Below are 26,611 nucleotides of genomic sequence, written 5' to 3'. Positions count from 1 at the left end.
AAAATGAATATTGGGAAAAGTATTTTATAAAAAGTATTTGTTTGTGATCTTTAATCAATTTAAAAAGAAATTAACTTTGCCACAATTTTTTATACTTTATCTATTAATTTTAAATTTAATGCAATTTTAACGAATTGTTGTATTCTTTAAACAAAAAAAAAATAACTTTGTCAGTAAAAGTTTAAAAACATATTTTCACAAATATAATAATAATCGTTTTTTATCGGTCAGTTGTTATTTAAACTAACTCAGATAAGCATCCATTTATCTTTTACTTGTTTAAACTATCAACTATTACTAAAAAATATTTTTCATTTTTTTAAAAGGTTTCCTTTAATAATATAACAGCAAAAAATTTTCATTTACTTAAGTAAAAAAAAAATTATATAAGAAAATATGTCAAAGAAAGTTTTGCAAAATAACAAAAATGATAATAAAATTTTGTTAACTTTTTTGACAAACATCAAAAAGATAATTTTTTAACAGACATCGTTTTGAATAATAAATATAATTTGATTAAAATATTATTATGGCAAAATAATAAATTTAACTTTTTAATTTTTAAAAATTATTACAATATATTATGTTAATGAAATTATTAGTTATATCTTTTGTCATTAAGTATAATTTTTTTTATACTTTTCTAAAAACTACAATTAATTGAATTATATTTAATTACTGTAATTTTTTTTTAAATAATTGTTTTTCATCTCTATAGAGTATAATAAGATTATTGTATTGTAAAGACAAATTTTTTTTTAACATTTTAACTATTATTATTAAAAAAAATATTAACACTTACAATTAACTTTGAAGTAAAGGTTGATAATTAAAAATATAATATTTGTAATTTTCAATTAAATGGTTTTTTTTAATATATTTTTTTTAAAATAAATAGTAATACGTTCCAATGTTTATGGTAATGAAATATTGTTATTTTATAAATGAAATTTTAAATATTTCAATTAAACTATTTTGCATCTCTTTCATTTATTTATTTAAACTACCATAATATTCATTTAATTTATTAAAGAAGAAAAATATAACATAAAATACAAAACCAATCACTTAATTCTGACCTTCAGGTTTTATTTTTGCCTTTATTAACCATAAATTGATACATTAATCAAGAATCATTTTATGGTATAAAAGTTATTTCCTATATTATAATTATATAATATATTAATATATGATCAATAAACAATAATAATATTTTTAATTACATTTTATTAATAAACTTTTATAAATATTAAACAACTATATGTACAAGTAAATACAAAACAAAAATATTATCACATGTATTGTAAAAATAAAAAAAAATACTAAAAATTAAAAAAATAATTTTTAGGAAAACTTAATTATTAGAAATCTGATTTTTTTTTTAAAAAAAAATTTATATCTCTGATATATATCAGAGGTAAGAGATATGTAGCACTGGCACGAGAAAGAGATTACTCATAAGTATATTAAAATTCTTTGGTTCTTTACAAAATAAATAATACATCCTATTAAATTTTTCGACATTCTTTTTTTTATATTGATATTATTTTCATTTAACGTTTTTTCACCATAAAAAAATATCCAGGACATATGATACATTGTAATAATGGTATAAGACAACTTTTGATTAAAATAATAACAATAATAAATATAGCAAAATAAAAAACAACAGACATACAAGCTTTGGCAGCATCTTCAATTGTATTAACATCTTTAAACCATGCTGATGGATTTAAAAATTTTATAAAACTTTCAACTTGTTTTTTATTACATTCATCACAATATCCTTTACCTGTAACCCATTTTTTACTTTCTACTGTTTCTTTTAACTCCTCAACATGTAATTTTATTATTTTACAAATTTTTGTACTATTTAAAGAATCTTCATTTGATATACATATCATTTTTTCTTCTATTTTTAAATCTGTATTATGACTTAATTGTATATGAAATTGTTTATGTGGTAAACCAATTTCATTAACTAATATATTAAAACTAGCCTCATCTTCATCTTCCTCTGAAATACCATTTTTAACAACACCATTTAATAATCCATATGCTTCATATACAGTAACATTAAAATAATGATTTGACATTTCATCTGTTATAATTTCACCGGTAAAATTTTTAATATAACTTGCTCCTTGATGAAAAGTTACACGACGATGATCTGGATTAGAAATATTTTTAATATAAAATGATAAATGTGCCACAACATTTGCTGATTCTTTTTGATTTATAAAAGCAAATCTATCATATAATACAGCACCATCAATCCATGAATATATTGTATGTAAAGGATCTGCTATAAAAAATTTACTATGATCACCAGTATTTTTATTTATATAATAATTTGCCTCTAATTTACTTTGATATTTTTGATCATGACAATTTATTATATCAACTAAATGCCTTGCCCGTAAATTAATATCTCCTTTATAAACTTCATAAAATCCTTTATTAAAAGAACTTTCTCTATACCATCCTAATTTTTCCATTGATGATGAATCTATATCATTAACTGGTTGATGTCTTAAATCTTGTCCCATTGGAGAACCATTTGGATTATTTTTAACAAAATACATTCCAGAATCAAGAGTATTAATCATATTACCAATAGGACCTAATTGTAAACGAATTGTTCTACCATTATCAATAAATTTACTTTGTAAATCACCATTAACACTAACTTTAACAACTTTATCTTCAACCATATTCCATTCATTTCTATCATTTGTCTTATAAACAATATATTTAAATAAAGCATAAATATTTGGTTTATTTAATTTAACAGCAGTAAATGACATACCAAGATATGGATTAAATCTAACTTTACAACATACATTTGAAAATTGTGCCTCACTGGAACAACCATTTTTTAGGCGAATAGATGAAAATGTATTATAACAAGATGTATCAATTGTATCATTTTCTGTTCCATCACATTTATTAAAAAGTGAATGTGTTTGAGGATTACAAACATGACTATTAAGATTACATTCACAAATACAATTAGTATCAACTTCTGGTAAGGCAAATTTGTATCTTTGTGTTATTGGATATTCATGTTCAAGGCGAATAAAGGTAAGTGAATGTAATGGAAGAATATCTCCTATATTATCACGATCAAATGCTAGTGATCCATTAGAACTATCATCTATTGTAAAACAAACAGTACGATGTAATGATAGTGGTGCTTGAATTTTTATAAATTTTGTTGATGAATTAGTTGTTACTAAAAGAAAAAAAAATATATTTATTATTTTAAGATATAAGTATTTATTTTTAATGTTTTTTGCCGTTATCATTTAAAAGAAATGTTAATAAATAATCATCATTTAAATATAATATTAATTTATTATTAAAACTAGTTTTATCCTATATTAATGATTCTTTTTTTTTTGTAAAAATTGCTTAAAAATTACCAGTTAAGAAGATAATTAATTATTTATCTACCTTGATAATAAATTTTTTTTTATACCATTCCACCAGTATCCTTCAATACCCATCAACATAAGTTTGATTTATTTAACACCCCCGAATAAAGTATTAAATAACCTTTTGGAAAGTTATTTTAATATTATATAATATATTATAAAAAGAACCCATTCGTCTTTGTCAAAAATAGTCTATTAAAAGTTGATGAGTTATATTATTAGGAAATGCAAATTGGACGTTGATTTTATCTTAATAAAGTAATCAAGCTTCATCAAAATTAAATGACAGTTACCTGGCATTGGTTTCAATTGACAAGTTAGATATAAAAAAAAAGGTCATACAAAAAGAAAGATGTTAAAAGTTTATAATCTATATATTTTTTATAATAATCTCTTAAAAGTTTTTTACTTTTTTTTATCATTTATAATTTTAATAATATTTTAAAATTTTAAATTAAATAATATAGTAATACATATATTATTATATATTCTAATAATAGTATTTGTGGTATGTTTCATATAAAGAAGATGACAAATTATATAGGGTGATAAAAAGTTATAAGATATAGTTAATAAACCGATAATTTTAAAATTTACAATCTGATTAAAGTATCTTTTAAATAATATTACAAAAATTCAAATAATTGAACTTGTAATATAATCAAAAGAGTCAAGACAAAATTAGTAATCAACCAGTTTTAATAACGGTCATTGGCTATATAATTAAGTTATAAGAGAAATATTTAGAAATACTTGATATAAAATTTGAAAATAGCCATTTTATACATTTTTTTATTTATTAATCAAAACTTTTACCATGATATAATAAAATTATTTAATTATTATTTCTTCAAAAAAAAACTTACATTGTGTAGCATGAGCATATAGAACAGGAACTTCATTACAGTAGGGTGGAACTTTAGGAAATATTTCATCCTTATTTGTATTAACATCTTTTTCAAATTTATTATTAATATATAATGGGATACCAAATATCCTTCGATATATAAAAATTTGTGTAAAAAATAACAAAATTAGAAAATCTAACTTCATTGTTTAATGAATAATATTTATCTGAAAAAAATAATAATAAAAATTTAAACTATAAGAAAAAAAACTATTATTTGTTTGTGATAAATAATATATATATAAATTAAAAATTAATGTAAATGACACTTAATGTAGATTTTTTTATTCATCCTTTAATAAAAATAAAAATTTTTATGACAGTATCTTAAGAAAGTAATACTATTTTATGATAAATATAAAAAGGAAAGAAATTAAATTGTTTAATTGTGAGAAAAGGCTAATTAGTAATTAATATATATATTTATACGTAAATGATAAAGTGTAGAAAATCGTCATTTTAGGTAAATAAAATTTATTTTTCTTAAAAAGTATGGTTTCAATATCAAGGTAAAGTAAACTTATATATATTATGATGAAATTTATTATTTATAACAGGATTAATAAAAATGAAAAATTAATAGTTGAAAATTATGATAAAATATTAATTCATGATCAAGTATATAAAATAAAAAAAAAAGAAGATAAGATTTAAAATAAAGATATAATAACAGTTTTGGTGACAAGAAAGAGGTGATCTGATATTATGTAACAATATCCAATATACACTTTATGGTAAATTAGTAATTGAGTGGCATTTGACAGGTTAATTAATTGTATCACATTACGTGATAATAAGATAGATTAAAGTAATGAATAAATAAAATTGTTGAACTTTACCATATTAATGTAACTGTTAACAAATTGTAGTTAAAAGATTTATTATAATAAATTCAGGACTAATTGTTTATTCATCCCAATCTCGAGGTAAAAGATATATTATTACAATAAATAATTTTTGTAATTAAAATAGGAAAAGTAAACATTCTTGCGAAATATAACATGACGCAGTAATATTAATTAAGGAATAAATATATATAAAATTATAGACAGCCCTCCTCTTTATATATGGAAATATTTTTGGCTACGGCCTATTTATCAAAATTTAAGATGATAGAGATGGAAGTAAGAGTTGACCAATTAATTAACTATATCAAAATCATATATATAATATATAACTTAACTATCATACTTATTTTGCTTGTTAAAATGATGGATTATAATTTATGTGTTATGATGATTATGGCATTCCATAAAAATTTAATGATTAATAATATTACTAGTTATTATTATATAATTTTTATAAGTAGTAAGAATTTTTTAAAATATAAAATATTTTATATATAACATCTATGAAACAAGGTACTTATAAATTATAAATGAGTCAGTTAAAAACATTAAAAATTAATAAAAAAAAAACTTTACAAGATTGCTAATAACAAGTGATTGTTTTTAGTCATTTTTTTCTAAAATAGTTATTTTAGCGACAAAACATTTAACAATTTTACGAAGGACATTAAAATAATAATATGATTATTACGTAAAGAATTTTTTCCTTTTATGTTCAGCCTCACAACATATTTATTATTTTATTAAAGTTAAAAAAAAGTATTGTTACAGTTATATGATTTTAAACTATATTTATTCCAATAATTTGTTGTTTAATGCCTTTGATGTAATAATAAAATATACAGTTTTATCAAATTAAAAAAGTATATTAAAAAAAAAAAAGAAATAAAATTAGTTATAGACATGAACTGAATAATAGAAATGTTATCTTACGCTCAATTGACTTAAGCAAAATGATGTGATTAGAAAGAAAATATCTCTTTCCAAATCAGGCTTATACTATTGCACTATTGGAAAATTATTTTATTTTACAAGAAAAGTGAATAATCATTAGACATCCTTAATCAGTCTAATTGTACTACTATTAATGTATCACAAAAATGACTAATTGAAAATTTTAAAACTTTTACCAAATAAAAAGATAAAAATTTATATATGATATTTGTATTCTTATATCACATTTCATAAACAATAAAAAAATAATACCATAAATAACATAACATGTTTCTATTAACATTTCATAATTGGTGATCCAATGAAATAAGGCTAATTTATGAATTTTTAATTTAATTTCACTACCGATTCACTTTTCTTTCATTTTCCGTCCTCTTTTCCTTTCTTTTTTTTTATTAATAATAAAATAAAAAAAATTTTTACTCATATTAACAAATTGTTATTAGAAATAAAAATAAATAAAAATGAATAATAAAATTTGATATTAAAAAAAAAAAATCAAAATATATTATAAATTTTGTTACATCAATGTATAATACTAAATAAGATATTAAAAATATGATAGTAAAAATTTGTCATACTAAAAGAAGATCTTGTAAAAATATACAACTTGAAATTGACTGTAATGAGTTTCAATAAATATTTGAACACCTTTTACTAAGTTTTAAAGGTATTATATATATAGTTATGCCCCAGGTAAGTATATTGTAAAAATATAGTATTCCTTACAATTACGGTTATTATCTCTGTTAAATGATTTAACACATCCTGTAATATACTTTTCCTTAAGACTGGTTACCACTTGAAAATATATATTAAATCATTTTATACGAAGATGATAAAAATAAAAGTATATAAATTATTTAATGTCTTTATTATCATGTTAAGGTAATTAATAAAAAAAAATGAAATAAACTAATTTGAATGATGAATATATATATATATAAAGTGTATAGATAATATGATAAAAAAAATAAAAATTAATTGAGTGAAATAAAATGATTAATAAAAATTTTTAAAGATAATACCTATATTAAAATGTATATATATATAATTTAAAAATAATATAATAAATTGTATAATTTAAAGAATATGTTATCATATTTGATATATATATATTAAATAAGAAATTATATAACCTTATCAAATTATTTCCACTTAATGGATATAAATAATAATATTCCTTTAATAAGAAAATGACTGATATTAATAATATAATACCTACCGCAAAACAAGCCATCCATCTTAATTCGAGATAGAGAACAGTCTTGCACGAAGTATACTATTCAATCATTCTTTCATGCTTTTCAATCATTTTATTAGTACCACTACCTATTTATATAAAAAATTAAGTAGATAAATACCAACTGAAGCTAACAGTAATTTGTGAATCGTCAAGGAACACTTTTACAAGAAGTTTTAATAATAATAATGACCTTGTATATGATTGAAACTAAAATATCTTTTGATATTTTAATAAAATCGTAATTGTTTACTTTAACTTTCCTAATTTAGTTACAATTAACATACTGATTAAGGAAATATATATGTATAAATTGTCTAATAGTACCTATTTATTAAATACCATGAAAAGAATTCTTTTATTATAATCTTCAATACACATAATAAATATAATATAAATTTATATGTAGGATTATACAAGATATATTATTAAATAAGTTATACGGAAATATTTTATACATTTATATATTAATAAATACAAAATTAAATAATAACACAATAGTAATATATTATATATATATCCTGATAACAATTACCTAGCACTCCAAAACATACATATAAATAAAACAAAAATTAAAATATTTTTAAATACTGTACTTTTTCTTTTTCCAATAAACTAATTGTTAGTTAGTACACTTAAACTACTCTTTAATTATATCATTTTCAACTAGTATCATGTCTTTTGTAAATAACATTTTAACAATCTTAAATAATATCTTTAAAAATTAGTTATATTATACTTTTTCAAATAATTAATTACTTGAAATTTAAAGTAAAACAAACTATTTTAATTCTTACTATATATTAGAATTAACAAGAAAAAAGATACTTCATAAAATAATTCAATAATAATAAAAAAAAAAAACTTATAATAAATTTTAATCAAGAATTTTATTGGTAAAAATGTGTAAGAAAAGTAATTTACCATCTTCCTATTAATGACCTTATTTGAAGAAGAAAATTATCTTCGATCAAAGCAATAGATAAAATAATATTTTTCAGTATTTATCTTACCTTCAAGAATTGATGGTAAAATAAAAGTTTTAGTATTTATTTCAGATAATTGACAGGTAAAAATTGATTGCCGAAAGCTTCCTAATATACCAAAAATATCATCAATTAAGGTTATTTCTATATAATATATAGGAACACTTCATTAAATTGTCATTAATAATTAGTAAACTTCCTTACTGATTTTATTATGGTTTGGAATGATGAAGATAGGTGAGTAAATGATGAAATGGTAAAAGAGGTTGCCGCTAGATATAGCTATTTATAAAATAAAAGATGAGATAACTATTTTATAAAAATATTAATTTAATGTGACAATTTAAAAAAAAATATAATTTAGAATTTTATTTTCTTAAAATAAAATATATATATTATGAACAAATATAGAATAATTTAACTATCATTATAAACAAAAAAAATAATAATAGTTTCATTTTATTTTTATACATTGCACTTTGGCCCTTTTAAAGGTGTCTTAAAACATTAAAAAGAAAATTTGATAGTTATCACTTAATTAATACTATAATCTGTACATCATCTTTATTAATACACAAAAAAAAAATTTTTTTTATTGAATATTATATTAACAATTAATAAAACAGCTTTAATCATATATATTAAAATATTTTCTTAAAAACTTTTAACTTCTACTATCATTATTTATCCATAATATTGACACATTATACAATTGCTACTATCATTACTTTCCTATTTTGGCAGGTAATATTTTAACTTTACTAACCTGTTTAATTTGTGTAATTAATCATTTTGTCAGATTATGTATAAAACTTGATGTTGTTATGTAAAATTTTATTTCTCACTATTCCAATATATTTGATAATTAATATACAGATATCTATTAAATGAAATGTTAATTAATATCTGTATATAGGTTGATATAATGCTTCTTACTTAAATTTGATTTATTATTTTAACAAATTTTTATCAACCTACAAAAACATCCAATCCATCATTCATTTGTTGAATAAGGCTAAATAATCTTATAATATATTAAATTTTATCCATCTCTATATTATCAATCATTTTTATCACATTTTTTTATATTGGTAAAAAAATTAATTAATAAGTACTACTTTTTTTTTATATCAAATTTCAATATAATAATAATATCAAATGCCGTTTATTAATAACATTACAGAAACTCTTACTAAATCCAATAAAATTTTGATAAATTAAAAATTTTATAGAAAAAAATATATATGTATAATTAAATAATTATTATTTTATTTATTATTATATAAAAATATATCATTACTCATCAAAATTAAAAATTTATAAAATCCACTTACCAATTATCAGAAAATGTTTTGCACTTATTTATTAATGTACTTTTAGAATTAACATTTAACAAGTTTGTAAATATCATATAAGATATACTAAAGTACATAACATTATATATAAAATAAAAAATTTTCAATAAAAAAACCCCAAAAAAAATTAAATAAAAAAAATTGCGGAAAAATCCTACAACGAAAAGATAGCCTTAAGTCCAATTTGTATGGTGCATTTTTTATGCGATACATTTTTTTAAGATTTTCGCTTCCATTTATTTTTTAAATGATAAGATAAAATGAATTACGATGGTGGTAATGATTTTGTACCATTTGGAGTATTACTTAAATATTCCTGTCATAAAATATCTCAAGAACTCATAGTTATTTCTGAATTGTTACCAAAATATAAGGATTACAATAGAAAAATTACCATTACTGAATTTAGTTATATGGCACGATGCCTTCTTTCAAAAATTCTTGCAATTGTAAAATGGTTAAGAAGTTATAATGAACATCAAATGTGTAAAGAAATACAAAAATTTTTAGAGACTCAGGAACAATTTTTTCGTGAAACTGCTGATATTTTGTGCAATATTGCTAGAAGTGAACTTGTACATGCTAGAGTTCCTATGTATGAAGTTAATGCTGCTGTACGCCTTTCATATGGAAAAAATATAAAATTACCTTTTGCCATAAAAGTAGGTTAGATTTTTTTGTTCTTTTAATACTTCAATTTATTAAGAAAAGGTTTGTTTCTGATAAAGGTGTAACGAATACTGAGAGAAATAAAGTTTTATCAATAATAAATAAGAATATTCTTAGTAGATTATCTCTTATCTCTAGTATTTTACCACCTAAAATAGAAAGTATTATTATAAAGAACGGAATGGTTACATTAACTGTACCTGGTGAATTTGAAGTAACTTTAACACTTTTTAACGATGATATATCAACAAAATGGACATTATTAAATATAAAAATATTAGTTGAACAGTATGATATTGGATATGGTACAAAACTTGTTCATCCAATGCAACTTTTTACAATACATCAATTTTTACAACAAAAAATGACAATATCTAAAAATCCTGTACTTGATCTCTACAGTTATTTACATGATTTTTGTACATCTCTTCAATTAGATGTATTATTTTGTGAAATATCGCAACTTATAGGATCGCAATATAAAAATAAATTGATTGTAGAAAAATACGATCAAGATGCTGGTATACTTATTATTTCTTTTTGGTTAACATTTAGAAAAAAGCAATATGCTCCGTCTCAATATAAAATAAAATTATTTAAAGATTCTTCAAAGTTAAATAATGGATTAAGAGTTATTCAATATCCTTTAAGAAAAAATATGCCAACTTTAGATTTAAGTACAGGTAGATTGTCAATATGTCGTTTGTTAAATGAAACAGTCTTAATATACGCTAGAGAAAAATTGTTTTATTTAAAAAAAAAATTGACAAAATTGAAACCGTATACAAATGTTGAGGTTACTGGTATTAAATATCCAAAAATTGATTTTTGGTTGTTTGAAAAAAGTGAACACTCTGAAGAAGAATGTCTTTCAATACATGTAAATTTATTTACAGGAAAATTTGTTTTAAATCTTCCTTTTTTTGAATCAAAAAGTATGTTAGATGAATTAACAGCTATGATAAATGATGATGTTTCAAGTAAAGAACTTGAAATTTTTATAAGAAACATCAAAATGGAACTTTTAATGCATCGTATTAAGAAAGTTTATACTGAAATTAAATTACCTTTAGTTAATAAGGATATTACTTTAAAGGATATTTATACTTTACCTGGTGACAAAACAATTCTTGCAAGAATTAATAAAAATGATTGCTTTATTGTTATTCAACTTACTGCAAACAAAAATACGAATGAAATTATATTTAATTTTTTTATATACGAAAAACGTAACGAAGTGTCTAAGAAAGTTTTTTCTTCACAATATCAATTAGTGAATCCTGTAGAAACAAACATGATGAGTGATCCAAAACACAAAATGTTTCATCAAACACATAAATTGAAATTGTTTTCAGAAGAGTGTGAAAGATGTCTTACAAAAAGAAAGTTATGGGTTGGTGATTATAAAAGTATCCGAGATTCTTGTTATGTTATATTATACGAATGGCAACTTACAGAAATTTCTAAAGCTTACACTGATGGATCTACTAAAAGTAGTATCGTTAAATTGGACACAAATAGTGTACCTCATTTAATATTAAATTGTTCAGAAAATGTTTCTGAAACTGACACAAAGAGTACATTATCATATGAGAAATGTTTTATGAGATTGGATGATAGATGGTCATTTCAAAAATGGGGTGCATTTACGATAGAATTATTCATAAGAAATGTAGCTTTAAAAGTTGATTTTTATAAAAAATGTCCTGCAAGAGAAAACTTAGCTTATAAGTATGGAGTTAAAGGAACTAATATTGGTATACCATGTAATATTTACTGGTTATATCCATATAATTTTACTCAAAAAATTACTGAAATACTTAATTTAGAAAAATGTAAAATTATGAATTTTCATAAATTGTTAGAAGATATTGCTCCACATTACTATAAATTTTTTAATCAGTACTGTTCGATAAAATATTTATCTAATTGTAAAGTTATTTTTGCTTATGGTCAAGATAGAAGGTATCTTTTATACTTGAATTATTTTGGTTCAAAAGTAGATTCTTATAAATTTTATTTTGGACAAGATACTTCAATTGATTTGGTAAATGGTACAACTTCAACTTGTAAATATTCTTCCAATATAATGTTCAATGCTCACAATAATGTTCATGTACATCTATTAAAATGGAAATTGAATAAAACTCATTTACATCATCTACTTTTATATTTGATTAAAACTTACAAGCCTATAAATATTTTATACAGTATTTATATTCCACCTATTTATTCGGGGGTTTTTGTTAGTGAATTGGTATATAGAAATTATCAAATGAAAAAATTACCACCTGCTAGGTTAATTGCTATTGATGAATATCATATAAGATTATTATTTGCTGATGTTGTAATTGAATTTTGGATAGGAAGTGAAAACAATATTTTGATAAATGATGTTTCAAATGAATGTTCTAAAATTCCAGGATTACATTCTCTTATTCATACATATTCTAATAAATTAAACTCATATAATAAACCATTTTTTGAAATGACAAGAACTGAATGTAGTGAATTTTTTGATATAAGAAGTGAACGTTTTCAAGTAAATAGTAATACATTAAAAAAATTATGCTTAGAAATTGAACCTGGTAATAAATATGGAGTACTTATAGAATATTTACATTCACAACATATATTAAATCACATAAAAATGTTAACAAAAATTTACTTATTAGAAAAAGCTGAATATCCTACAATACTAAAATTTTTTAACATGTCTACATCACAAGGATCAATATCATTTAATGTTCAATACTTATTATTAGATTTGGAAACAAGAGAATATAATAATATTAGTACAATAATATACATTGATACAAATCATTTTTCTTTAAGAATGATACTAAATATTGATACAATTTTTCAACAACAAGAATCTTTTGTAAACTCATGTCAAAAATATTTTGAAAAAGTTATATGTTATAACTACAATAATTTATCATTTTTTGGATTCTTTAAACTACTTTTAACACCCTCACAAGATGTTTTAAATGCCATTGAAAATATTTTTAGATTTGAACTTGAGAATACAAAATTATATAATAATACAACTATCTCTATACAATGGGTTAGAGAAAGTTTTAACTCTGAGAACAATTCATATGCTCTTAGATCATTTGTGGAGTCTAATTTTGAAGAAGGTTATGTTGTAATTCCAGTAAGTTTTATTTTTAATTACATAAAAATTATTTTAAATATTATTCAAGGTTAAAATTTCTGATGTAGTCGTTAAAGAAAAAAATGGACCATTTGATATACATGTATTTCATCTAAAGTATTATTATAATACAGGATTAATGGAGGCTACTGATGAAGAAGAAATATATCCAAATTTAAATTCTTATCTACTTAATTATTCAAAAGAAGCTAGAACAACTGATGTAGATCCATTCCTTCTTTGTTTAGAAAGAATCATAACAAATTATATTCCAGTATTAAAATCATAAATTATTTTTTATTTTTATTTTTAATTTTTCTTACATAAATCATTATTAGTTTTAAAGTAAATGTTACTATAAGTGATTAAATTAATTATATGTTGTTTACTTTGTATATATGTTACGATAAGATTTAACATATACCATGTTAATTAATTTGTAAAATTGTTAACTATAATATACCATTGGATTTAGTGCATTTCTAATTTCAAGGATTAAATAAAAATAAAAAAATAGTAAAATATAAGCAATAATTAATTGATTCCATGTATTTATTGATGTTGTAAATAATGGGAAACTATCACATATATTTTTTTTCTTTTTATCTACTATTTGAAAATATTCATAACTGGGTAACGAATTTTTTTTATATTTATCATTATTTTTTTCTTTTTCAATATTCTTTGAAGTATCTTTTAATTGTTTAAATGTTCTAGAAACTTTGCCTAAATTTTTTGAATTCTTTTTACTTTGTGTTTCTTTACCCTTTGACAAAAAAATTTTTTTTTCATTATTACATTTTTTTTCTGTTGTTGGAATAATAGTAATCCCTTCAATGTTTGGTTCTTTTGCCCCATTTTTATATATTGAATCAAACATTTTGCATATTTTATTATTTTGATATAATAAATTTTTATTAGTATTATTTGAATTTGAAAAATAAGAGGCATTTATTTCTTCTTTTTTTTTCAAGTATTTTTTATTTTTTTCTTTTATTTTATCTATAAAATTACAGATAATTTATGTATGTTAAAAAAAATTACTTACCATAAATAGAATGACTTGGTTTTCTAGTATTAGTTAATAATTCAACATTTACTGTTTCAATAAACTCTCCCTCATCTGGAGAAAAAACCATACTAGATAAAAATGAAAAAATAATTTTAATGAGAAAATAAATTATAAAAATAGATATATATTATTTTAATAATCAAATTTTTGGTACAATTTAATTTTGTAGAAAATTAAATAAATGATAAATTTTTTAAACGTTTTTTTGTAATACAAAATACAGGATCTATAACTTCTAAATCACCTTCATTAAGAAGTGATAGAGCACTTAAACCAAATACTGTATGAAAAGGATCTGGGTAATCTTCTGGACGATCAGCAAAACCACCAGTTTCATCATCCTGGGAAGCTAATGTAAATTTTACTAAACTTTCTTTATCAATCCAATGAAGTTTTTTAAGCATAGCTAAAGATGATAAAACCCACCATCCATAACATACATCAGGTAATTTTTCAGGTCTTCCATTAAGCCCTCCAGAAGGACATTGTCTATAAGCTAACCATTCAGCAGTTTTTTCTTTATCAATTAAATCAATTTTTCCTGTAATCGCTAGACTTCCTAAACAACAATAAATTTGTCCTGAATGACTTTCAGAACCTGGTCTAGTACCAAAACCACCATCAAAATTATAACATTTCATTACATATTCAATAATTTTATCACTATTAATTTCATCAATCTTTCCAATTAAATACATTGATGCAAGTGCACAAAATGAAAATCTTGTATCTAATTCATTAGAATCATCTCCACTAACACTACCATCTTCATTGACACGAGCTGTAACAAACTTTGATACAGCATTTTTATCTAACTGATCAAGAGCATCAAACATTATTAAAAGTTGAATAGCCGATAATGTTGATAGTAAATGTGGATCATTTCCTTCTGATGAACGAAAACCACCAGATTTCTCATCAAAACATTCATCAAAAATAAATTTTAATATATCTTCACGATCCATTTTATCAAGTTGTCCTAGGAGATCCATAGCTCCACAACACCAATAAATACCACTCATTCTTAGGTGTGCTGACATAATATATTCCTAAAAATAAATTATAAAAAAATAAAATTAACATACATAAGATCCTTTAGATTGAGCATATTTTAAAATAAAACTGGAATGTAAATCTTTTAATAAAATTTTAGGAGAATTGATTGGAATATCAAGATCCTTCCTGCACATATCTAAAATTCGGCCAATCGACATGTTTCTACAAAAAAATATATATGTGTAAAGAAATTTAAAAAAAAATAAATAAAATAACAGATAGTTAAAAACTATTTTAAAAAATTGAAACTAAATTTTAAATAAAATTAATAATAATATAAATAATTAACAAGTATTAGAATATAGAAAGTATTAATGTAACTATCATTTTCAAATATATGACAACAGAATACTACTTTTTTTCTAATAATTTAATTTTTTTTTCCATTTCTTTTAATTTTCTTTCTAATTCATTATTTTTATTTTTTTCCTCCATCAATTCATTACTTAAATCTTGTAGATGTTTTTTCAATGTATCATTTTCACTTAAAACAAAGTGGAATGCTTCAACATTAACAGTTTGATTTAACTTTTCTAATAATTCTTTTGCTGTTATTCTATTTAATGGATCTTTACAAACCATACTTTCAATCATTTTTGATTTTTTAGGATATATTTTACAAAAATCAATTGGTAACTTTTCTGTTCTTCTTAATTGTAAAAAAGCATTATAACATTCTGAACGTGTTGAAAAGTCACTTAACAGTTCATAAAATACCATCCCTAAAGCAAAAATATCAACTTCTGGACCATATGTTCTAGATGTCATTTGTTCATCTGGAGCATAATTGACTGAACCTATACCTTTTGTATGATATATTCTTAAATTAGAAATTATATCATTTGTACATTTATCTTTACATAATATTTCATCATGATCTTGTAAATATGATTGGCAAGATAAACCAAAATCACCCAATTTTATTTTCCAATCATCTTTTGTTTTTTTAATAAAAATATTTACTGATTTTATATCTCTATGAATAATACCCATGTCATGGATGTAAGATAATGCAGAAATAAGTGTATATATTGCTTTTCTATTAAAACTTTTCCTTACAACAGAATTTCTAAATTCTTTATTTAATAATAAATCTTCCAAGTTAGTTGTCAATAATTCCATTTGAATAAATAATGCCGATCTTGTTATATAATATGGATCATGATTATTAATTACTACTTCATTTTCTGTTTTATCAGTATCATTAGATTTTGTCTTACTATCACTAGTAAATGAACTATCTAGAGATGAAAAATTAGTAAAACTTTCTTGAGAATTATCAGGTTGTCTAAAAAAACCTTTACCACTGCTAGAATGAGACGATGCTGATGAGTCATCATCTTGGAAAACAATATCGGTTCCATCATCTGAAGCAAAAGATGGTTCTGTATTTACATTTAATGTATTATTACTATTTATACTATCATCTGAATTATCTGAATCATCCTCATTTTCTTCTTCTGTAGATATTTCTTCAATTTTACATTCAGTGGTACTCCTGCACGTGCTGCTGCGCTTTCTCCTTTTGACACGTACCACATCAATCCAACTATGATAATATCGAACAATACCACCGTGTTCAAGTATAGATAAATGTTGTACTTCTTTCAATGCTTCATTTACACTATCATTATCATCATTTTTTAATATTACTTTCTTAACAGCATAATACCTTCCATCAACATAATTTTTAACTCTATGAACACTACCAAAACCACCTTTACCAATGCATTCACATTCCTGAAAATCACTTTCATACTTACTCTGGCCCATATTTAAAAAATTTTGTGGACAATGAACAGAAATATTATGATCAATAGCTATATTAAAACGTGATATGTCACCTAACTTATCTTGAATATATTTCAAAATATTTTTATGTAATTGCTCAGCAAAAATAGTTGTACCATTTTGGTCAAGATCATTAGGTATCATTTCATGGTCTACAGCGAATTTCCATAAAACGTTTCTACACGTTTCTCTAGTTGATGGTTCAGCTGCTTTTGATATCCAATTAATTAATGTTATTACCATTAATTGTAAACGTTTAATAGTTAATCCATTATTACTTTTGTCAATATGATTTACTTCCAAATCTGCCACCCGTGAAACTTGTAGTTTTTTTGCCAATGGTGGCCACAATAATATCTTTGAAGATTCATCTTCCCAGCTTTCATAAATTTCTTTTCCTCCATTCATCTAACTTTATCTATAAAAAGCAATACATAGTTATTTTTTTTATAAATATTAATGATATATATAGTAAATATAAATATTGATAGAAAACAATTAAATATATACCATATAATGTATACTAAATAAATAACAAAACTTTATTAATATTTAAAAAAATTCTAACTATATAAGCTTACTATGTAAATCATTGTAAACATGACCCATCACTCCAACCATCATACCATCTTTCAAATACCTTTCTGCAATCAAATTTTTCTTTACCTATTTTTTCATTAACCCTGTTATGTGCTTCACACATCCAACTAGCTAATTCATTTCTATTTTCTAATTTTATTGGATTTTCTTTAATATCTTTTCTAAAATCTTCAGCACAATGAGTACATGGATATACTTCCGCCAATGATTCTATTGTCTTTTTTACATCATTTTTATTTTTTTCTGTTGGATTATTAGGATAATAGACTGAAATAGTATGTAAAAGTTTCCAAGTACTTCTTCCTAGTTCATCTTTATCAAGTGGACAGTCATTTCTTACTTTTACTTCCTTTTCTTTATTCTTTTCAATTAATTTCATTCCTTGCTTTAATAATTCTTCTGTTGAAATACATGCTTTACAAGGTTTACCATCAGGACCCAACTCTTGAAAACGATCCATTGTATTTTATAAAAAAAATATATTACAAAATATATGTTTTGAAAATTACAGTCTAAAAAATAGTAAAGCTAGTGAAATAATAATCTTATAAAGAAAGTATACGGTGACATATTTCCATTTGTCTACTTGAAGGGATTGAATTTAAGAATTTCATAAAATATACAGTTGTGCTTGTCACTTGAATCCTACCAACTTTTTTATAACTAAAATAGAGAAAAAAATTTTTTTTAATTTAATTTCTTTTCATTTTAAAAAAAGAGAAAAATATTAATCTATTATATTTTTTGTAAAAATACAGGAAATTATAATAAGGCATATTTAAGTAAAATATATTTGTAAAGTAGTAAAAAAAAATTAAAAAAATATTGTTTGCTTAATAATAGTACAAAAATTAGCTTTTGGGTAAAGTAAATAATAAAATTATAATTTTATTTGATAACTTCATTTTTATTAAAATATATATTAAAGAGCATTTAAATTTTAGTTAACTGGTTTTTTAGAAAAAAAAAAACAATATTTAATAGAACGTTTAGTGTATTAATATACTAGTTTAAACAAATTTTATTCATCATCATAATTTATAAAAAAATTGCCATGATGTTATCTTCTAAATGATTGTTAATATTGTACAATACAAAGACGTTTTACTTAAATTAATAAATTTATAAGAATGAATAAATAATTAACATCGAATTATATATTTATCATACAAATGTTTAAAAGACAAAAAATTAATAAAAAATAACATAAGTCAAGGAAAAGATAATGAAATACTTTGATCACTTTGTAAATCTCTAAAAAACAATAAGCATATTTTTACGAAAATTATTTATTTTTGGAAGACTTTTATAACTAAATTTATTGAAACTAATAACATTACAATATGACAAGTTTTGGACGAGATATAAAAAAAAGTCAAAAATAGTAATGCAGAAAAAAATTTTCCGCCTTATGTTATATATCGCTTCAAAATAAAAATATTAACAAAGGAATATCTGAAGTCAACTATTAATTAGTTTTCATATAGTGTCCACTTTAAAACAATTATTATATCTTCAACAATTTTAAAAATAATAAAAACGATGACAATGGATTAAGCGCGAAAAATAGAATATATCGTATCTTGAAATTTAATTAAATTCTGAAAATATTTTCAACGTAGACTATAACTTAAAAGTCCTAAGAAGTCCAGCGCATCTACTCTCATGTTTCTGGGTGCTCATATACTTGAGTTATGAGTTTCGTACTTGAAACTTTTTCAAGATACATTTTTCATCATATCTTGAGATTAAGAAGTTCTATGAAGATGAGACTAGGTTTAATCGACTTCCCGCAAAAATCTGATCTAGAATAGTTTGTTTAATTTTAATATTTTCAACTTCATCATAGAAGTCGGATTTTTTCAAAAAATATTCCCCGCTTTCGCTTCAAACTTTGACTCATCACAACTTCTCAAGTTTTCATTTTGATATAGTCTTGATTATATTTAAAATTCATCATTTTTCAAGGGCTATCAGATGAGCCTAATTTCGTTTTGAAGTTCGAAAAAAAGTTGTTTTTTTTAGTACTTATGCTGAAGGTCAAGTTTGAGATACTTGGACCAATTATGAATCTTAGTAAAATTTAGAGATATTTTTATAAAAACACTTTTTTCTAGACCACCTTTTAAAAAGAAATCGAATGAAACTAGTTTCATGGTAATCTGATAAGTTTCAGCTGAGTTGTTGAAAAGTCGGGAATAATGAATATTTAGAAAAAATTTCCGCCTTTTGCTATATCTTGCTTCAAAATTAAGATATAGACAAACTAATTTCTGGAATCAACTACTATTCAATTTTCATTTAAGGTCTACGTTCAAACCATTTTTACATCTTCAACAGTTGCTAAGATATAAAAAATGATGACAATAAATTGAGCGCGCAAAAATACCAAACTATATATCTCAAGAACGGTTGAATATTAGAAAATATTTTTAACGTAGGCTATAGCTTAAAAGTTACAAGAAGCCTAGCGCATCTACTCTCATGCTTCTAGGAGCTCATTTACTTAAGTTATGAGTTTCATACTTGAAACTTTTTCAAGATACATTTTTCATCATATCTTGAGATCAAGAAGTCCTATGAAGACAGGACTAGGTTTAATCGACTTCTCGCAAAAATCTGATCTAGAATATTTTGTTTAATTTTAATATTTCCAGATTCATCATAGAAGTCGGATTTTTTCAAAAAATATTCCCCGCTTTCGCTTCAAACTTTGACTCATCACAACTTCTCAAGTTTTCATTTTGATATAGCCTCGATTATATTTAAAATTCATCATTTTTCAAGGGCTATCAGATGAGCCTAATTTCGTTTTGAAGTTCGAAAAAAAGTTGTTTTTTTAGTACTTATGCTGAAGGTCAAGTTTGAGATACTTGGACCAATTGTAAATCTTAGAAAATATTGAAGTTTTTTTTTATAAAAACACTTTTTTCTAGACCACCTTTTAAAAAGAAATCGAATAAAACTAGTCTCATAGTAATCCGACAAGTTTCAGCTGAGATATAAAAAAGTTGTGAACAATGATTATTTAGAAAAAATTTCCGCCTTTTGCTATATCTTGCTTCAAAATAAAGATATTTACAAACAACTTTCTGGAATCGACTACTAATCAGTTTTCATTTAGGGTCTACGTTCAAATAATTTTTATATCTCTAACAGTTACCAAAATATAAAAAATGATGACAATGAATTAAGCGCGCAAAAATACCAGATAATGTATCTCAAGAACGGTTGAAATTTAGAAAAAATGTTCAACGTAGACTATAGCTTAAAAGTCCTAAGAAGTCCAGCGCATCTATTCTTATGCTTCTGGGTGCTCATATACTTGAGTTATGAGTTTCGTACTTGAAACTTTTTCAAGATACATTTTTCATCATATCTTGAGATCAAGAAGAGATACGAAGATGAGACTAGGTTTAATCGACTTCTCGCAAAAATCTGATCTAGAATAGTTTGCTTAATTTTAATATTTCCAACTTCATCATGGAAGTCGGATTTTTTCAAAAAATATTCTCCGCTTTCGCCTCAAACTTTGACTTATCATAACTTCTCAAGTTTTACTACTGATATAGCCTTGATTATATTTAAAATTCATGATTTTTCAAGGGCTATCAGATGAGCCTAATTTCGTTTTGAAATTCAAAAAAAAGTTGTTTTTTTAGTACTTTTGCTGAAGGTCAAGTTTGAGATACTTGGACCAATTATGAATCTTAGTAAAATTAAGAGATATTTTTATAAAAACACTTTTTTTTGACCACTTTTTAAAAAGAAATCGAATGAAACTAGTCTCATAGTAATCTGACAAGTTTCAGCTGAGATATAAAAAGTCGTGAACAATGATTATTTAGAAAAAATTTCCGCCTTTTGCTATATCTTGCTTCAAAATAAAGATATTTACAAACAACTTTCTGGAATCAACTACTAATCAGTTTTCATTTAGGGTCTACATTCAAATAATTTTTATATCTCCAACAGTTGCTAAGATATAAAAAATGATGACAATAAATTAAGCGCGCAAAAATACCAAACAATATATCTCAAGAACGGTTGAATATTAGAAAATATTTTTAACGTAGACTATAGCTTAAAAGTTTCAAGAAGCTTAGCGCATCTAATTTCATACTTCTAGGAGCTCATTTACTTGAGTTATGAGCTTCGTACTTGAAAATTTTTCAAGATACATTTTACATTATATCTTGAGATTAAGAAGTCCTATGAAGACAGGACTAGGTTTAATCGACTCCTCGCAAAAATCTGATCTAGAATAGTTTGGTTAATTTTAATATTTCCAACTTCATCATAGAAGTCAGATTTTTTCAAAAAATATTCTTTGCTTTCGCCTCAAACTTTGATTTATCATAACTTCTCAAGTTTTGCTACTGATATAGCCTTGATTATATTTAAAATTTATGATTTTTCAAGGGCTATCAGATGAGCCTAATTTCTTTTTGAAATTCTAAAAAAAGTTGTTTTTTTTAGTACTCATGCTGAAGGTCAAGATTGCATTATTTGGATCAATTGTGAATATTGGTAAGTTTAAAAGGTATTTTCTAGAAACATTTTTTTAGAACAACTTTTCATGAGGAATTCAATGAAACTAGTTTCAACATATTGTAAGAATTTTCGGCCAAGATATAGAAATGCCAGAAGCAATAATATTTAAAAAAACTTTTTGCTTATCTCGCTTTAAAATAAAGATTATGACAAAAAAACCACTGGAGTTGACTACTAATTAGTTTTCATATAGTATCCACGTTCAAACAATTTATTTATCTTCAAAAGTTTTTAAAATATAAAAAATGATAACAATAGATTAAGCCCGTAGAAATATTATGTATCATATCTTAAAAACAGTTAAAATTTCGAAAACATTTCCAACATGAACTATAGTTTAAAAGTCTTAAGAAGCCAAACGCATTTAATATTATATTACTAGTAGTACACATTCTACAATTATGAGTTCTATGCTTAGAAAATTCTCATAATACATTTTCTGCTATATCTTAAGTTAAGAAAATGATAAGAAGATGAGGCTAAATTTAATAGAGTTTTCACAAAAAAAATGATTTATAAAAGTTGTTTCAACTGTACTATTTTTAGTTGTATCATAAATGTTGGTCTTTTTTTAAAAATATCCCTTACTCTCGTCTTTTTATTTAAACAACCACAATATTTGAAATTTTTGTTTTATTATATTAAAAGTTTGTTTTTTAATGTTATCAAATGAGTCTACTATTATTTAATATTTTCAAAAAAAAATTATTTTTATAGCATGAATAGTAACAGAAAATTTTGAAATCTAAAATTTTTTTGGCAAGAATTTTTATAAAAAAATAAATTGTTGCTATGTATGTTTTTTTAATTTTATTTCTAAAATTATCATTTGTAAATTAAATTAAGTAATATAAAATTTTGATACCAAATTTTTTGTTTAAGTTTACTTAAATTTTTACTAATAAATATTTAAAATTATATGTCATAACTGTTAGAAATATTTTTTTAAAAAATAAACCTGTCAATATGAATAATAGACAGTATAGTATATCTTTAACAGGAAATTTTTAGTATCAAAAACTTTTTATATAATTAAAATTAATTAATCATTATAAAATATGAATTTTAATGCATAATTTTGTCAATTATTTAAATTATTTAATAACTTATTTTTAAACAGTATGCTTGCCATTGATTTTATGGACACTTTTAATTTAAAGTATCAATAATTTGATAACGTAAGATTATTTATTAAATTACATTTAAATACAAACTTATGTCAACCATCTTTGTAATATCACTAAATAAGAATAAAATAATTATTTAATTTTTTATTCTACATTTTAAGTATTAAAAAATTTTCAAATACCAATGTCTTTTTTTTAGTAGAATTTTTAATTTTAATTTTTTAAATAGCAAATACATATGTAAATATTTATCTAAAAAAATATATTCTACAGTTTAAACATTATAGTAAAGTAGTAAAAAAAAAAGTTGAAATTAAATATTTATTTGTAAAAACCAATAAAAAAAGAGGAAATTAAAAAAGTTAAAAAAAACAGGCAACAGTTTAGAAACACATATAAATAAAAACAAATTAACAGTAACAAGCAGAAAGAATACACGTATGAATATCTGTCTCACACACATATTATTTACCCTAGTAAGTTGACTGAAAATATATTCTATTTCATGAATTAACAATGAAAAATTATTTTAATAATCATATATTTTTGTTAAATACAAAAAGGTACAAATCAATAATTAATAAAAGTAAAATCATTAAACAAAGCAATAATGTAATTATAATATTAAAAATTAAGTTTGTAATATATTTTTTTCATCATAAAAATGAATAATAGTAACATTAATATTTATCATAGAAAGCAAAATTCACTCAAAATATGTAATAAAATAGTAGAACTCAAAATAGATAAACCTTATTACAAATAAAGCAGAAATTTCTGCTAAAAAAACAAAGTAACTAAAAATAGCAGTGTAATAATGTCCATAATAAAGTGAATTCCAAACATTAACAATATAAATAGATAATGATAAATAATATTTAACAAAAAAATAATATGAATAATTAGAATAGATTCAAATATTATACATAAATAACGAAAAAAAAATCAATTAAACAATGATCAAGAATCTTTCACTTAACAACCCAACAAAACAATGAATTAAGATATATATATATAAGAATATTCGAAAACTTTGAAAGAACAGTAAACCATATTAAATCTCTTGATCACACATTGTAATATTTCATATCATTTTTATAAAATATGAAAAATTAATGTGGTCTGGATATAACTTCGCAATTTACTTTACAAACTGTGTTACCATTTCCATTATGTTTTGATATTATGTTTTCATTTTCAGATGTCTCATCAACAGAACTACATGGTGTTGATCTAGGAGATCTTAAAATTTCACTCATATGTTGAACTATAAGATCAATAGCAACAACATTATCTGCTCCTCTTGGTATAATAACATCGGCATGTTTTTTTGTTGGAAAAACAAATTCATCGAAAGATGGTTTGACAAAAGTTAAATACTGATATAATATTTGTGTTAAACTACGACCACGTTCAGTTGAGTCACGTCTAACACGACGAGCTAGACGAATATCAGAATCAGTATCAACAAATAATTTTGTATTAAACAATTCACAAAGTCTTTCATCATAGAAAATTAAAATTCCTTCAACAATTATTATATCAGCAGGTTCAACATAATTAAATTTGTCAGCAAATCTAGAAAAAAAAAATTTATATATTGATAATTAAAATTTTTTTTTATAATAATAATAAAAAAATATATACCTGCAATGATTTTTATAATCATAAATTGGAATTTTAGCAGGTTTACCACTTTTCAAAGTCATAAGAACTTTCAACATTTCATCAGTATCAAAAGCAGAAGGATGATCAAAATTATAATCACCCAAATTTGCTTTTACTTTTTCTTCGTCATTTAACTCTTTATAAAAAGAATCTTGACAAATAGTTAAAACTTGATGTTGGTCATTACCCAGTCTTTTGACAATCTCCAAACATACTGAGGACTAAAATATTTATATTAATAAATCTAATTTATATAATAATAATACTTACTTTTCCAGAAGCTGTTCCTCCAGCAACACCAATAAAAAATGGAAGTACAATGCCCTTATTAACCATTATTATTTTGGAAAATGTTTTGTATAGGTATGTCTAAAAAATAAAAGTTTATTAAGATATACCAAATTATTATTTATGTATGATAAAAATATTATAAAATGTTATATCAAAAATTATATATCTATAAATTTAATTCACTATATACTAATATATAAATTATAATATAAATAATCTAACAAAACATTTATATAACAATGACACATGAATTTTTATATAATTTTAATGAAATGATCCATTGACATGACAGATATTTAATAAAAATATAATATTTATAAAAATAAAATATAGATAAACTGAAATATTTATTAGATGAATATTTTATTATAGAAATACTGTTTAATATTAAACAAAATTAAATAAATATTAAAAAAAAAATGTTTTAAGGCATATTTAGTATATAACAAAAAAAAAAGCTTCAAAACCATTTATTTAAAAAGAGAAAATAAACATTTTTGTAAATTTTTAAAATATTAAGCTGTAAAAATTAAACAAAAAATTTTTTTGTACATTTTAGATAATGTATATTTTAGTAATATTTTGTATAATATAATATATTTATCCTTTTTTATATTATATTTAATTAATTATGAAATAAAATTACTTGTCATATTATAAAAAAAAATTTTTTTTACTAATTAATAATATTAGTAAATAGATAAAGGTTAAATAAATATTGTACAAAAGATTAGACAACTGGGTAATTGATAAAAGTTAGAAAATAAAATATCTTTAAGACAACTATAGTAAAAGTTGATAAATGCAAGAAAGTTGGAAAAACGACTCTAAGAATAATATATAACTTAAGAATGTAAGATTGTTTTACTTTAAAAAATAAAATCGTTAATAGTAAT

At 22.3% G+C, this 26,611-nt stretch overlaps 6 protein-coding genes across 6 annotated transcripts; 1 reads left to right on the top strand and 5 right to left on the bottom strand.

The window, feature by feature from the left end:
• Window positions 1-1,553: 1,553 nt before the first annotated feature.
• Window positions 1,554-4,490, bottom strand: SRAE_2000446300 (Hypothetical protein; the record flags this gene model as incomplete). The annotated part of the gene is made up of 2 exons (XM_024643336.1): window positions 1,554-3,235; window positions 4,304-4,490. 2 exons carry the CDS (start codon window positions 4,488-4,490, stop codon window positions 1,554-1,556), a joined length of 1,869 nt encoding a protein of 622 aa, XP_024509016.1.
• Window positions 4,491-9,990: 5,500 nt separating this feature from the next.
• SRAE_2000446200 (Mediator complex, subunit Med14 family-containing protein) lies at window positions 9,991-13,845 on the top strand (the record flags this gene model as incomplete). The annotated part of the gene is made up of 3 exons (XM_024643335.1): window positions 9,991-10,392; window positions 10,437-13,556; window positions 13,606-13,845. 3 exons carry the CDS (start codon window positions 9,991-9,993, stop codon window positions 13,843-13,845), a joined length of 3,762 nt encoding a protein of 1,253 aa, XP_024509015.1.
• A 159-nt stretch (window positions 13,846-14,004) lies between these two features.
• On the bottom strand, window positions 14,005-14,695 carry SRAE_2000446100 (Hypothetical protein; the record flags this gene model as incomplete). The annotated part of the gene is made up of 2 exons (XM_024643334.1): window positions 14,005-14,558; window positions 14,605-14,695. 2 exons carry the CDS (start codon window positions 14,693-14,695, stop codon window positions 14,005-14,007), a joined length of 645 nt encoding a protein of 214 aa, XP_024509014.1.
• A 106-nt stretch (window positions 14,696-14,801) lies between these two features.
• On the bottom strand, window positions 14,802-15,842 carry SRAE_2000446000 (Geranylgeranyl transferase type-2 subunit beta; the record flags this gene model as incomplete). Its single annotated transcript, XM_024643333.1, has 2 exons — window positions 14,802-15,677; window positions 15,714-15,842. The coding sequence occupies 2 exons, from the start codon at window positions 15,840-15,842 to the stop codon at window positions 14,802-14,804; spliced, it is 1,005 nt and encodes a 334-aa protein (XP_024509013.1).
• A 193-nt stretch (window positions 15,843-16,035) lies between these two features.
• SRAE_2000445900 (Eukaryotic translation initiation factor 2-alpha kinase 1) lies at window positions 16,036-18,535 on the bottom strand (the record flags this gene model as incomplete). The annotated part of the gene is made up of 5 exons (XM_024643332.1): window positions 16,036-17,051; window positions 17,097-17,832; window positions 17,889-17,893; window positions 18,057-18,104; window positions 18,142-18,535. 5 exons carry the CDS (start codon window positions 18,533-18,535, stop codon window positions 16,036-16,038), a joined length of 2,199 nt encoding a protein of 732 aa, XP_024509012.1.
• Window positions 18,536-24,868: 6,333 nt separating this feature from the next.
• On the bottom strand, window positions 24,869-25,760 carry SRAE_2000445800 (Probable uridine-cytidine kinase; the record flags this gene model as incomplete). The annotated part of the gene is made up of 3 exons (XM_024643331.1): window positions 24,869-25,334; window positions 25,404-25,645; window positions 25,695-25,760. The coding sequence occupies 3 exons, from the start codon at window positions 25,758-25,760 to the stop codon at window positions 24,869-24,871; spliced, it is 774 nt and encodes a 257-aa protein (XP_024509011.1).
• Between the last annotated feature and the right edge of the window lie 851 nt (window positions 25,761-26,611).

The sequence above is a fragment of the Strongyloides ratti genome (assembly GCF_001040885.1).
Source record: "Strongyloides ratti genome assembly S_ratti_ED321, chromosome : 2".
Lineage (NCBI taxonomy): Eukaryota > Metazoa > Nematoda > Chromadorea > Rhabditida > Strongyloididae > Strongyloides > Strongyloides ratti.
This window is presented reverse-complemented; position numbering and strand designations above follow the sequence as displayed.